This window comes from Microplitis demolitor, chromosome 10 (genome assembly GCF_026212275.2).
Source record: "Microplitis demolitor isolate Queensland-Clemson2020A chromosome 10, iyMicDemo2.1a, whole genome shotgun sequence".
NCBI classification, from domain to species: Eukaryota; Metazoa; Arthropoda; class Insecta; order Hymenoptera; family Braconidae; genus Microplitis; species Microplitis demolitor.
This window is the reverse complement of record NC_068554.1, coordinates 13422086-13437228: the sequence shown is the minus strand read 5'-3', so window position 1 is coordinate 13437228 and position 15143 is coordinate 13422086. Positions and strand designations below refer to the sequence as shown.

General features: G+C 29.2%; 1 protein-coding gene across 1 annotated transcript; it reads left to right on the top strand.

Moving 5' to 3' along the window:
- The first annotated feature begins 665 nt into the window (after nt 1–665).
- Nucleotides 666–2039, top strand: LOC128668858 (protein no-on-transient A-like). Its single transcript, XM_053742664.1, has 4 exons — nt 666–735; nt 1015–1044; nt 1127–1423; nt 1954–2039. The coding sequence occupies exons 1-4, from the start codon at nt 666–668 to the stop codon at nt 2037–2039; spliced, it is 483 nt and encodes a 160-aa protein (XP_053598639.1).
- Nucleotides 2040–15143: the final 13104 nt, after the last annotated feature.

The window sequence follows — 15143 nt, the reverse complement described above, 5'->3', positions numbered from 1 at the left end:
TTCCGCATTGTTTTCTAGTTATTTTCATTTTAAAGCCAAGGTCGTAAAAATAATAGTCTTCTAATCTATTCTGAGAATTTAACATTAAAATGAAAATTGAAAATAATCTGTAGGATATAAAATTGTCTATAAAAAAGATTCCATGACATTTTTTGATAAGTCTGATAGTTTTGCTAGAAAAGTAAAAAGGTCTGGAAATTCATTATAGATTTGGATTCCAGCTCTAATAACTTTTCAATGGATGGATTTATCAAAAAATGATAAGAGACCTTTTTTGTAGAGCGTTAAATTTTCTATAAGATTATGCTATGGACTTATTTATATGAGGTGCGAATGCCAAGCTAGAAAAATAAAAAAAAATAAAATATTTTTTATTTTTCCATGTTATTTAAATAGGAAATGGAAAATTAGAAATAGGCACCTCTAAATATTAATATTAAGAGCTCCACTTTTAACAGGGTTCTTTTTTTACCCTCCTGCGAGTTTTCAGCCTGTTTTTTTGTTGAAAAGAAAAGTCACCTAAAAATGGCACACCCTAATATATATATATATATATATGTTATATATATATATATATATATATATATATATATATATATATATATATATATATATATATATATTAAAATTAGTAGTAATGTTCATCTATATTTTTTAGGCTCAAAATGCAGAAATATTCCGTCGAGGAAGAGGAGCTTATTCAAGTGATGGAGTCCCATACTATTGATGATCAAAGTAATGTTGTGATGAGTCCCTGATTAAAAGAAACGATACAAAATGATTAGCGATGTTAAATACCCATAAGAAGGGTGATTCAGACTCTTCTAAAAATTCATAAGTAAAAAGTATTTAAAACTCTTTTTTTCTAATTGTTTTCAATCGTTTCTCTTAATAAGGGATAGTACTTAATTTTTTTTCGCTTTTCATCACACACACACACACACACACACACACACAGAGGCACGCGCGAAATCACTATAAAAATCTAATTTGCTTGAAATCTTACAATTTCAGATCTGAGAAAGGATTTTGAAAATTTGAAAGGTAAGCAACGTTAATTGCAGATGAAAAAATATCTTATCAAGTCCGAAAGTTGCTTGTATAAAATTTATATTTATTTTTCTAGAGGCTTATAACCGCCAGCAGAAGATCCTGCTTGATCTGCAGAAAAAATTTCTGCAGCATGAAACCAAGCAGGATGACGGGAAAGACCAGGGTCAGGATGGAGGTCACGTTGGAGAAGAAAGTGGACATGTTGCCCAAGGTGACCAACCTAGCCAGGACAGCCACACTGGTCAACATGTCCAAAAAAACGAAAGATTTGGTGACAGTGGAGGTGGTGGCGATGGAGGTGGTGGCGGTGGAGGTGGTGGCGGTGGAGATGGTGGCAAAGGTGGTCGTGGCAAAGGTGGTGGTGGCAAAGGTAAGCTTTAGTTGGACGTCAAGTTGATTTACTGCTATCCTATGCAATAGTTCTCTTGGAATCCACTCAAACGTGTCAAAAACTGCGTAGAAACTAATACAATTCTATCGGTTTCTATGCGGTTTTTGGAACTTTTGATCGGATTCTATTAGATCTTTTTGATAGGGTAACAAAAATAGATAGCTTAGTAACAATCGGTCGTATACACTTATAGAAACAACATGGAAATTAATAAATAGAGTACTTACCTTAGATTAATACTAGATTAGTCAAAAAATCTTGAAATCAGAAATTTAACGTTTCAAAATGTTTTCTTTGTTGTTTTTATAAGATTACCCAGACAGCATTCAAGTCAGAATGACTGCTTTACAACATTTTTTTTAAGTCGTCCTTAAGAAGTCTTATAATGATTTCTTAAAGGTGTCATTTTTTAGAACTCACTTTTTTTTTAACTTCTTTATGAAGTCAAAATTAGGAACTCTTTAAGACGTCATGTTAAATTAATACTGAAGTCTTATTTGCGAAATCAGAAAAAAGAACTCTTTTTAAAGACGTCTTACTGAGTTCGCTAGGTGGCTCGTACAAAATCTTGAGAACTTCTCAAAGACTTCTTTAAGATGCTGTTGAGACGTCCAAATCATAAATAGGAAATCATTCAGAACTCATTAAGACGTCATTTTGCTAACTAGGATATTGCTTACCGATACATACCTTAACAAAAATTAATAAAAAAATTTTTTTTTTATAGGTTTCAAGAGTAAAAGAGGCACCAATGCTGGCCAGCAAAAAAAAAATTAAAAACGCAATTTTTCAAGCATTGCGAGAGTATGACTCTCGTAATGCTGGAAAAAAATAATAATAATAATAACAACAATGATAATAATAATAATGCCCCTTCTGGAAGCAAAACTCATTATACATTTTATAATTACTAAATAAAAATTTTCTTTTAATGAAACCTTACTGTTTGGAATTTTTTACCTCGGCAATAGCTCATAGTACGAATGAGCCCAGCAAACATTTTTGCAGGAAATTTAACGCTCTACAAAGAAATTCTCTTATCATTTTTCGATCAATCCATTTGTTCAAAAGTTATGGAACCTCGAAGTCAAGTTAGAGTAATTTTCGAAATCTTTTTACTTTTCCAACGAAACTATCGGACTTATCATAAAATGTCATGGAATCATTTTTGTAGACAATTTTATTTTCTACAAATTGTCTCAAATAAATTTTTTCAAAATTCCGTCGTGTTTTTTAGTTCTTTCCATTTTAATGCCAATCCTTTAAAATCAATCAGAACACTATTTTTTTAGGATCTTGGCATTAAAATGGAAATAACTAAAAAGCAAAATGGAATTTCGAAAAAATTTATATAAGACAATTTGTAGAAAATAAAATTATCTACAAAAAAGACTCTATGACATTTTATGGTAAGTCCGATAGTTTCGCCGAAAAAGTAAAAAGATTTCGAAAATTACTCTAACTTGACTTCGAGAAAGTAATTTAAGCTTGAAGACAAATTCATAGTAAATTTTGAGGTCTTTTTACTTTTCCAGCGAAACTAGCTGACTTATCACAAAAAGTCATACCCCTTTTTTAATCAGTAAATTTATTCCTGACAATGTATGACGCATAAAATTTTTCGAAACTCCGCATTGTTTTCTAGTTATTTTTATTTCAGTGTCAAGCCCTTAAAATCGATCAGAAAATTATTTTTTCAAGAGTTATAACTTATGAGCAGATCGATAGGTCGAACAGATTTATATACATTTTGTATAGAAATTCGACGTGCTATAAAAAAAGGCCCTTATCATTTTTTGATAAATCGACCTGTTCATAAGTATTCTCAAGTTAAAGTTTAAAGTACAAAGAATTGAAATATTTTTGACTATTTTGGCGAAACTATGAGACTTGTCACAAAATACCATATGACTTTTTTTTAAACTATTTCATCGCCTATAAACTATCTTGTGAAAATTTTTCAAAATTCCGATGTTTTTCAGTTATTTTTTTATCTATGATTACTAAAAAAATCATGTACTGATTCAAGAGACAATCACAAATGTAAATTATTTACTTTCGCCAAATAATATTTGTTGAATAACGGAAATATCTTCATACAAGTTCAGTCAAATAAGTCTCAACGAAAGTGAATAAAATCAATATTTGATCGTTTCTTGAATATAAGTACATACAAGTTTTTCAATGATTTCATAATCATAGATTAAAGAGTTTAAGTAAAAAAAAAATCTACAATTTTGATTTTTACATTTTATATATAAATGTTGATATGATAATGTTATACACATACATAATTATAAATAATTATATGTACCTCATATGTAATCATACGTTAATGTATATATGTATATATATATATATATATATATATATATATATATATATATATATATATATATATATATATATATATATATATATATATATGTTAGGCGAATTCATTCTCTCCAGGGTTACGAATTCTGAAAGAAATGAATTGTAGAAAATTTTAGAAATTTAAGAAATTTATTAAAGAAACTACGCTCAACTGGGTATTCATAATTACTGTAAGTAATTTTTTTAATATTCTACGTGTCTTTAAAATTACTTGTACGTTGGCCTTTTTTGGATAAATATTATAATTATTTTTTAATTACTCATATAAAATAAATATGATATTGACAGTTTAAGGTCAATGAAAATATTATTTGCCAATCTCAGGTTTTAAATTTTTCTTAAACTAACTAATGATTTTAAAAAATAATCTTAATTTTTTTATTTATTATAAAATTTAGATTTTTTGCATCTGCTTATTCTAAATAATTTTAATTTAATTATAAAGTTTTTCAGCTCTAGTACTTTTTTTAGTGTGGCTGCCGGCCACCAGGCGGCGCCACATTTTTTGGAAAAAAGTGGGGGGCACCCACGGAGAATGGCCTTAACTAATCTAAGCATAGAAGCAGTAGTCTTCTTTTATTTTTTATCTTAAAACTATAGACCACTCAACTCATGCGCACCTGTATGTAATTCTTGAAAATTAGAGAAAACTAATGGAAACCTCCAAATTTATGGTTTCCTACACGGGCATGCTCGGTGACAGAGTGGCGCCAGGTCATCAGCCTACTTAATAGTCAACACCTGTTTCCCAGAGATCACACGTGTGCATGGGCCGAGAACTTTCGGGCGAGTCCGAGTCCTCTCATATGAGAAACTGGTTACCACCATTTTTCATATGTGAGGATCATATAAAAAGACCATGGACTTTAGCACATTAGTTCTTTTGGGAATCAAACTCTGAATCTAACCGAACTCCGGACACTTAACGGTGTTCGTGGCTAGAGGATTGATATCTCGATTGAGCATTCGGTTAACGGTGGCTGGGTGTACGAAACGGACCTTGATCGTTGTAAGTCGTGAACTAGTATCAATCGGAAGCACCGGTAGCGTTGATCATCTTCATCTTATTTTAATCCATTTAATTTCATTTTTATTATTTTTATATTGAAATATACCACGAGTAACGTGAAAAATCAGAGAATATTTTACCGCGATAAATGCGAAGATTTTGAATAATATTTTGCCGCGAAAAAGTGAAGAACTTGAATAATATTTACAAATACTTTTACCGCGAAAATACGCGAAGATTTTACAAATTTATATTTTATATTACCGCGAAGACGCGAAGAATTTGAATACATTGAAATTACTTTACCGCGAGAAGCGCGAAGACCTTCATTTTAATTTAACCTACAGAGATTTAAAAACGCATAAACATTGAAGCTTATACAACAAGGTAGACCAAATAAATAAATAATTCGATAAATTAGAATCACAATAATTGACCGCGAGAACGCGTCGTGAATAAGTGTCCTGTGTAACTGCTGACAGTCCTGACACCTCACCAAAACCTGTTTAGGGTAAGTTTTAGATATTGTAACCATTGTTTGGTATTTTATTATTTTTTTACATATACTCCAAAATATTCGTAACCCATATGCATGAAACATTTACTTTTATATTTACTATTCTAAGTATTGCCATTTGTAACCCTTTTGTATTTTGAGAATATTGAGTCCTTAATAAATAAATACTCGTTAACATAAAACATTCGAAAAACATTATTTATCAGACAATTTTACTTTAACAATGAGATACTAGCTTCACGAGGCTTTTCGGCGACCCACCTTCCTTTATCCCTTATTTTTCTACCTGTTTAGCCGCTCAGACCGATAGTTCACAGTAGGGGGTACACAATCTTACGTTTACCGCTCAACGTTTGATTGTGAAATTAGATCAATCACATAATGAATTGGAAATCGTTTTGGGTTTTATTAATATTGTCTTCAACAATATTGTGTGGGCGCAAATTAAATATAAAATAGAATAAACTGAGCATTTGGTCACGTAAGCCCAGGTCATAGGATCGGTCCTTGATCAATGTAAGTACCCTTTTATTCACTACATTTTATACGAATATCGTACTTACGTCCAACACGATCTGCAATCGTGACATACTAATAAGTACAGATAAGAAATCGTTCAAATATAATTTAAACCTCTAATGAGTTATTTGTATTGGAAACGAAAGTGAGGAATTTTATGGCCTCTATACAAATAAGACCCTTATCTTACATAAACTCTAACGTATAGTGACAATTTATTTTTAGTTGAAACTTAATAATCCACTAAAAATGCTACTCTATTTTATGATAGAATTAAAAAACTTACAACTGATTGTATTGATAACAATGTTAAAAAAATAAACGAATTTTCACTAATTATCTTCTCTACAAATAACCATTAAATATTATATTCAACATATTATTCAATTAAATCATAAATGATTGTTGTATATGAGAAAAATATTTAAATTAGATTAAAAATTAATGAATTTAACAAATTTTTCATGCATCAAACTTTAGTATGCAAATAATCAGTTTTGAGATCCCTTGATATAGTTTATTTAAAAGCTTAATAATTTGTATTTCTTTATATGGAAAAGTTTTAATGATAATTTTATTAAAATTTAAATAAAAAAATCATTAAGACATATGTATATAAATTTATTTAAGCATTGTTTTCATAAGATATACATTTTATAGAAAAAATTTTTTGGGTGGAGCTCAAAATTTATTTTGATGGTAGTGGAAATAGTGATAAGGTTTTTGTCAACTTTTTTACCAAAACGTCACAGCTATTGATCATTACAGGATAATTATGGGTTGTCTTTATAGTAGTTAAGTAGGGATTTCTTGTATATAAATGGCTGCATTTTAATAATATAACATATCTTCTACTCAACACTTAAAAGTGTAGTGTGTACTAAGTGAAACTTTGCATTTTACAGTTTTTAATTTTTCTTCAAATTAATTAAAAGTGTAGTGTGTAATTAAGTAAAATTTTTAACTAAAAAAGTTTTATTCAAATTTCGTTTTGAATTATTCAAAGTGTAGTGTGTGTTATTAGTGTGGAGCTGTGAATACTACATCTTTTGGTTTTCATTTCATTCTTTAGGAAAAAAAAAAATGTAAGTAATCTCATCAGAATTATTTTTTAAAAATCTTATTATTTTTACCTTGCTCTCGTTTCTAATTTTGATTAAAATTTTATAGAATACAAAAATGGGCAACATCATCACTTCATGCTACATCCCTGATGAGTGGATCAGCAGCCACTTACACTTCCTTATTTTTGAGGAAGTGGATCGTGAGGTCAGGATGTGTCTGCAGAATGAGGATACATCCATCAAGTGTAAATGGTTGTGGGACCACGTCTTCACCATTGAAGGTGAAACTCCGACCCGGTTAACTTGGACTGATAATCATTGGTGGTTCAAGTTAACCCATGATGCGGCAGAGGAACCATCAGCCTCGAATTACACGCTGATTGAAGAGCGCGCTATAGATTTTTTCAAAAATCAAGCGATGTTGGGCTCACCAACAGCTGTATCACCTCCATCGCTGGTCAACGCGCTGATGGAGTCAACCGAGTGGTACGATGTGGATGAGTCAATGGACACAATAATCGATGATGTACTGAATGATCAGCTTGACATCGATGAACTGCTGGAAGAAGCCGAGCAGCAGCAGCAGTGCCGACAACAGCCAGCAGCTTCATTGATTTAAGGGGGTAAGCCCCTCTGGCATACCCGCAAACCACCATCACCGGAGATTTCAGCCAGTGAATCTGAGTCGACATCGATGGTATTATTATTATTATCATTATTATTTGAAAAATTACTTATCTTATTTGTTTGTTTTTTTTTCTTTTTTCATTTAGCTGAAGCTGAATCAATGCTGGCGTTGCAATATATACGTCAGCAGCACTCGATGGAGATCGAAAGGCTCCAACAAGTTCAGCAGCAGCAGCAGCAGCAGCTTCAGATTCAGGAGCAACAAGTGGAGCTTCAGCGACGTCAGGAGCGTCAACAGTTGCTAGAAACTGAAGTTAGACGCTTACGAATGCTGCAGGACCACGATGCTGATGTGTTCGTGGAGCAAAGCCAGGCAATAGATTACTGGCAGCTCCAATTCCAACAACTGGAGCGAAACTGTCGGGTGCTGCTGACCCAGTTAAATAGGGACGCTTATGACTTCGATAGACTGAATATGGAAGCTGAATTCGACTGATTATTGTGATCACGATTATTATTATTATTATTATTATTATTATTATTATTATTATTATTATTATTATTATTATTAAAATTATTGTTATTACTATGCATTTTTTTTTAATTTTATTTTTTAAAGTATATATATATATATATATATATACATACCCATTGTAAAAATTATTTTAATTATAAACTTTAAATTATCGTCATCATTATTATTATTATTATTTTTATTATTATGAGTAGTGTGTGTGTGTGTGTGTGTGTGTGTGTGTGTGTGTGTGTGTGTGTGTGTGTGTGTGTGTGTGTGTGTGTGTGTGTGTGTGTATTACATTTTATAAGATTTAAATAAAAAAACAAATTTTTTATTGATATTTTTTTTTTATTATTATTATAATTAGTATTATTATTATTATTATTATTATTATTATATTTTAATAAAGCAAAATTTTTTTCACAAATATATATTTGTATTTATTTTTTAATTTTAATATTATTATTATCTTTTAAATTATAATCTACATAATAATAATTATTGTTATTATCAATTTAATAATAATTTAGTTTTGAAATGGCTAACTATTTATGAACAAATTAAGACGGTTTTGACTACATTATAATTGGAATTTATTTTTTCATTCTAAACATGTACATATTATCATTATCCTACCAAAAACAGATTCTCTGTATAAAGTCGCGCCAAGTACACGTTTAAAATTTTTTAAAAGTAAAAAAAAATTATTTTTTACAAAAAAAAAAGTCAAATCGAAAAAATACCAAGTACCTAGTATGATGCAAAATCATAACAAACATTTTCATAAAATTGAAAAATAAATTGTATAACAAAATTTCAATGTACTTGGTGTTCTTACAAAAGAGTAAAAAAAAACATATTTGATTTTATTAGAAATTAATTTTGCTTGAGTACATGTAGTATTATATATATATTATATATATTATATATATACACTGTAGATCCCTTATTAAAGAGTTAGTTTTTAAATATAGACATTACGGGTAGCTAGATAGAACATAAGAAAGTTAATCACGGATTATATATTAAAAATTTTTTAAATTATCTGATGCATCATTAATTGTTAGTCAATAATAATTACTTAATTAGAGATAATTATACGTACTTTTGAAGCAATTACTACGTAAAAATACTTCAACTGATCTACATTTATATCTATACATACATATATATATAGCACTAAGTTGCCCGATTTTGGTACTGTTTAGCGGATATAACTTTATATACAACAGAACGAAATTCAAAATTTTGACGTTATTATTGACTACAAGTTGTTACCAACATTCCTAGAAAGTTGACGATAATCGACTGCCGCAACCTGAGCAAGTCTTCAATAAAAATAATATTTTTTTTCTTTTGTATAACGATAATAAATCTTCCGATTAAAAATAATTATATGTTTCCATTCGTTAAAAACCCGATTTTCAAATTTTGCTAATAAGGTATTGACAGGTAGCGCCACAATGTTAGATGTACGAAATAACCCTAAAAGCCACCTTAGCTTGAAATTGATAGTAATTTGATAATTAAAATTATCGAAGTTTGCTGTCTGAATTGGCCGACAATTTAATATCAAAACTTGGAAAAAAAATTAACGGTTGATTTTTCCTTAATTTAGAGGTCACTTTTTCAATACTAGAAAAAAACACTAATAAAAGTTCCCATGAAATGTTCGTCAAATGTCTGATAACTTCGGGCTTTTCCGTTTTTGACGGTATTTTGTATACGACTTTTAAAATAAATTTAGATTCGAATTCGGGTAGTAAGTTTACGTCAAATTGTATCGCAAGTTTTATGCAAATTCTCGTCAATAACGGAAGAGCCCGAAGTTGACGGACATTTGACGAAAATTTCAAGGAAACTTAAATTTTGCTAAGTAAACTGTACGATTAGGGAATATCCTTACAATTAGCATTGATTTTTTATAATATTACTCGATTAATATTATTGTACGAATAAATATTATTGTACGGCTAAGTAAGTAGAGCTCATTTTGGTACATCCTAGCGAATATAACTGCAATATCAAGAAGTTTAAATATTTTAAATAGACACCCTAATACCACAGTTTGTTTAGCAAAAGTTTCCTGGGAAATTTCATCAAATGTCCGTCCACTTCGGACAATTCTGTTTTCGAGGACAATTTATATACAACTTGCTATACAATTTGACGTAAATTTACTACCCGAACTAAAATGCAAATTCATTTCGAAAGCTTACTAGAAAAATTTTTCGTCAATTTCCAGGTAAATTTTTTTTCCAATTTATTGTTAATTTCACTTGAAAAATTGTAAACTATTTTTTTATATTCAAGTTGTAGACATTTTTAAGTATAAATTTGATTACCTTCTTAAATGGTAAGAATGAACATTACTGACTTTTATGTGTAGCAAAAAGTTTTACCTCGAAATTGAGCAAAAATTAACCGTAAATTTTTCTTTTTAACTTTTGCTGTTAAATTGGCGGCAAATTAGTGCAGCAAATTTTCAGTAATTTCAATGTCAAATTACTGTCAATTTCAATCTAAAATAGCTATACGGAGTTCTTCAATTCAATTTTATTTAAGCTAATTGGTAAAAAATTGACATTAGTTTGATTGAAATAGTTGTCAAGTTTTTTCTTCTACTTATGACAATTCGCATGCAACTCACAACAATTTCAAGTAAAACTAAAGTAAGATGTATAGTTTTTTCTGTAGTATTTATGCAAAATCGAGGAAAATTGATTGAAATTATAATAATGAACACTGACTTCAAATAAAAAAAATTCATCTTAAATATCAAAACGGATTTATTTATGATTGTGGAACGTATTTATTTATGCTCATAAAAAATTTCCGTATGAAACTATAGCAAAAAATACAGACCGAAGCACCGCTGGTGGCGCAATAATGAATCATTGCTATAAAAAAATTTCAATGTTTTACTCAATCGTGGCTTTTCTTATGACTTTTTATTCTCTGGCAGTGCCTCTAACGCATGAAAAAATTTATAAAAGTGTCTAAATTGGGGGTGCTATAGTATATGCTGGCCTAATTTCATTCTTTAAATTAGTTCTCATAACTAAAATGAATAAAGTTTTATAATTTTAAGACGAGCAATCAATTATCTTTCGAATAGAGAAGGAATTTTCTGAAAATTTATTATTTTAAAAAAGTCTTTAAAAATGAGAGCTAAAAACCACCATGTTTACGGTATAGATACACGGTAGGCTCGCGCCATGACACTTCACACATATGCATGTGATTGAACGTGTACTTGGCGTGAGACACTACCGTGTCTCCTGATATATTTTTTTTTGTATAATGATATTAAATCTCCGATAAAAAATTGACTTGAAAAATAATTATTTATTTCCATTGATTAAAAACCTGATTTTCAAATTTCGCCAATAAGGGATTGACAGGTAGTGCCACAATGTTGTTAGATGTACGAAAGTACACTAAAAGCCGCTTTAGATTTAAACTGACAATAATATTATAAAAGTGAAATTATCAAATTGTGCTGCCTGAATTGGCCGACAATTTGTTGGCAAAACTTGAAAAAAAAAAATTAGGCAGTTCATTTTTTTCTAATTTAGAGGTTACTTTTTTTTACTAGAAAGAAACCCTAATAAAAGTTCCTATGAAATTTTTGTCAAATGTCTGTCAAATTCGGGCTTTTTCGTTTTTGACGATAATTCGTATACGACTTTTAAAATGAATTTGCATTCGAATTCGGGTAGTAAATTTACATCAAATTGCATAGCAGTTGTATGCAAATTCTCGTCAAAAACGGAATAGCCCGAAGTTGACAGACATTTGACAAAAACTTCATAGGAACTTTTTCTAGGGATTTTTTGTAGCCAAAAAAGTAACCTCTAAATTAAAAAAAAAATTAGCCGCTAATTTTTTTTCTTTTTTAATTTTTGCGATCAATTTGTCGGCAGATTCGGGCAGCAAATTTCGGTAATTTCAACTGTCAAATTACTGTCAATTTCAATCTGGAGTGACTGTTTGGTACGGCAGTTACGGCAGACGTCAACTAATAAGCTGAGTATTCCAGGTATTGGCCATGCTTGGCTGAATTAAGTCCTAAGTAAATTAAATTAAGATTTAGCATAGTAGAAGCAAAGCATACTTACTAAACTAAATCTTATTAAGTACGAAATATCCACGGCTAACTAAACGACAAGTTTCTGGTAAGCTTCGGCTGGATAATACTTGCGTGCAAATTGATGCAAATTTACTGCCGTCATCTGAATGTAATTTGACAGAAAAACTTGCCATTAATTAAAACTTAAATATTTTGAAAGCGTTTCGCCAAGTAAATATGTTCGCAAAATTAACCGTGTCACGGCTGATACGTTCAACTCGTATCTTTACAAGTCGTAAAAATATAAAAGAATTTTTTTTTGTATATATATTTTTTTCTCTTTTGAGAAGAAAAAGTACATGAGAAAACTATTTTTCTCAAGAACTATGGCGACATAGTCAGAAACAGTGAGACACAGGCGGCAACACAAAACGATGCGTTCCGAATAGACCTTCAGTCCTGTTTTTTTTATATATAATAATTAACAGAGTGAACATCAGTAGTGTAGATCGCATAACGGTCGACCCAATACGTGAGAACCCAAAAACCTCATGTACTTAGACCTTTTTATTATGACGCCGACTTACTGACGCCAGAAGTCGTACCGGACAAATACCCCTACTTGAGCGTTGTCAACGCTTTACAATTAAGAAGATGTTGGAGGGTTTTTCGTCGATAAAAAGGGTCCTTACCGACAGTAGCGAGCACCATCTAGTGGTGAGAAGTAGATATACATATGACAAACTATTCTATCGACTTAGAGGGAATGGTAGAACAGTGACATCTACAAATTTTTAATTTCCCTTCTTTGACAAAGATAGTGATTGCCAAAATATTTATATATAAGAATTTACTCAATTTAAATTACAGAAGTCGGAATTTACGTATTGTAAAAGTGATGTCATCACTGTTTATATAAAAATATGACATGACTTACAATATTTGCCATAAATTCACGATGGGTGGCGTTCAAATCGGTAAAATAAACTAAAGATAAATAAACATTTAGAAAATTAAATTTAAATAGATTTGATTTCAAAATAAATATTTATAAAATTAATCTGCTGGGCTTGGAATCTGTGTCCTTCCGATAACAAGTATATTTATTTTGAAATCAAATCTTTTGTGCAATTGTTTATTTATCTATATGTTTAAATATAGATAATTATATTCATCCAAATGTTTAAAAATTGGTGTGTTTTTTTTACAATTATATATTTATTCTTTTATTTATTTATCTATATTATATTAATTCTTATTTATATTTATCCGCAATTATTTTTACTCAGGAAATTGATTATTTTTTTTTTTTTTTCATCTATATTTTTAATTATACAGAATTTTTTTTATCAATTTATATAATTATAAATTTTTGTTTTTGCAATTTTTTATAATTATTAGCTTAATCGAATAGATTAATGTATATTTATCTTTTTTTTTATTTGTAAATTTTTTTTTTTCTTAAATTAAATTATCCGTTTTTTTGTTTACCATATGTTTTTTTTTATTATGTATTTTTTTTATTGTTTTTTTCATATATCAATATTTATAATTATACCAATTTTTTGTTAGCCGATTTTAAAAATGCGCGCTATTTTTTTATCCTCAGTTTTAATTGGCTAATTTTTTTTTTTTAGAGTAGTTTTCATTTTTCTGTTATTTTTATTACCGATATATTTTTTTATCCATTTAAATTATTACCTAAGTATTTTTTTACTGTTTGTTTTTTTTATAAAATTTTTATATTATCTACTTTTTTATCTATTTAAATTTAATTTTTCTAAATGTTTATTTATCTTTAGTTTATTTTACCGATTTGAACGCCACCCGTCGTGAATTTATGGCCAATATTGTACATTATGTAGACATATAACTACAAGCAGAAATTCATTAAAAACCAGGCTCTTTTCAAACATGTCGTTTTCACCTAGATTCTATAGTAATTGCCTAAAAAATAGCAAAAAATGAAATTCTGCAAAGCCATCAAATTATTAGTGCTTTGAAGTTAGAAAAATGTTAAGAACGGCATTTCAGACGAATCTTGAAGATTCTTATGAAAATGCACTTTTAGTTTCCTAAAAGGTGTTCAATTAACAATTTTATAAATAAAATAATAAATCTAAGCAACCGTTAAATAGTTTCTAATTATTAAAACGTCAATGCTCCTAGCATAAGACGCATTCTTATGTTCGAATGGAAATCATCCCTGACTTACAAAATTATTTACAACCACATTTCAGACGAATCGTGCCCTGTATAGAAAAACTCATGGAATTCAATAGATTCTCATATATTATCATAGAGATTTCTTAGGAATAATTAAGTTCTATGAGAAGTGCCATAGTTAAGTATAAGGCCTTATGTATACAACTATAAGAATCTAACGAATTTTTTAAGCGGGGTTGTGATTCTTATCGAAACGACCTTTTAGTTTCCTAAAAGGTGTACAGTAAAAAATTTTGTAAGTAAGATAGTAAAACTAAGCAACATTTAAATAATTTTTAATCATTAAAAAGCCAATGCTCCTGGCGTAAGACGCATTCGTAAGTTCGAATAGAAATCATCAAAACTTACAAAATTAATAATAATCACGATTCGAACAAATCGCTGTAATTCTTATCAAAACGCAATTTTAGTATCTCAAAAAGTGCTCGGTAAAAAATTTAGTAAGTAAAAGAATAAAACTAAGCAGCAGTTAGATGATTTCTAGCTACAAGCAAATAAGCATGTCAAAAAACTAAAAATTATTAATAATAAAAAACGATTTATAGATGAATATTAACGATTTCAATTTAACCAAATTGTAATATTGCTCTATTCGAACGATTTTTACCAATATTTTCCCATCATGTATTTTTTAGAGATAATTCATCACCAGAAACGAGCCAATATCGTTGTACAATATTCACTCACACTTTTTCACAATACAAATTCTTCCAAATTAATTAATTTTTTTTTTTAGCCACTAAATTATAGCAATTAATTTGTTAATAAATTT

Excerpts from the sequence above, each read along its gene's own strand:
- LOC128668858 (XM_053742664.1), top strand. The coding sequence starts at position 666 with ATGCAGAAATATTCCGTCGAGGAAGAGGAGCTTATTCAAGTGATGGAG. Across the intron at positions 736-1,014 it reads CCATACTATTGATGATCAAA|ATCTGAGAAAGGATTTTGAA; the intron begins GTAATGTTGTGA and ends TTACAATTTCAG. Across the intron at positions 1,424-1,953 it reads CAAAGGTGGTGGTGGCAAAG|AAAAAAGAACTCTTTTTAAA; the intron begins GTAAGCTTTAGT and ends TTGCGAAATCAG.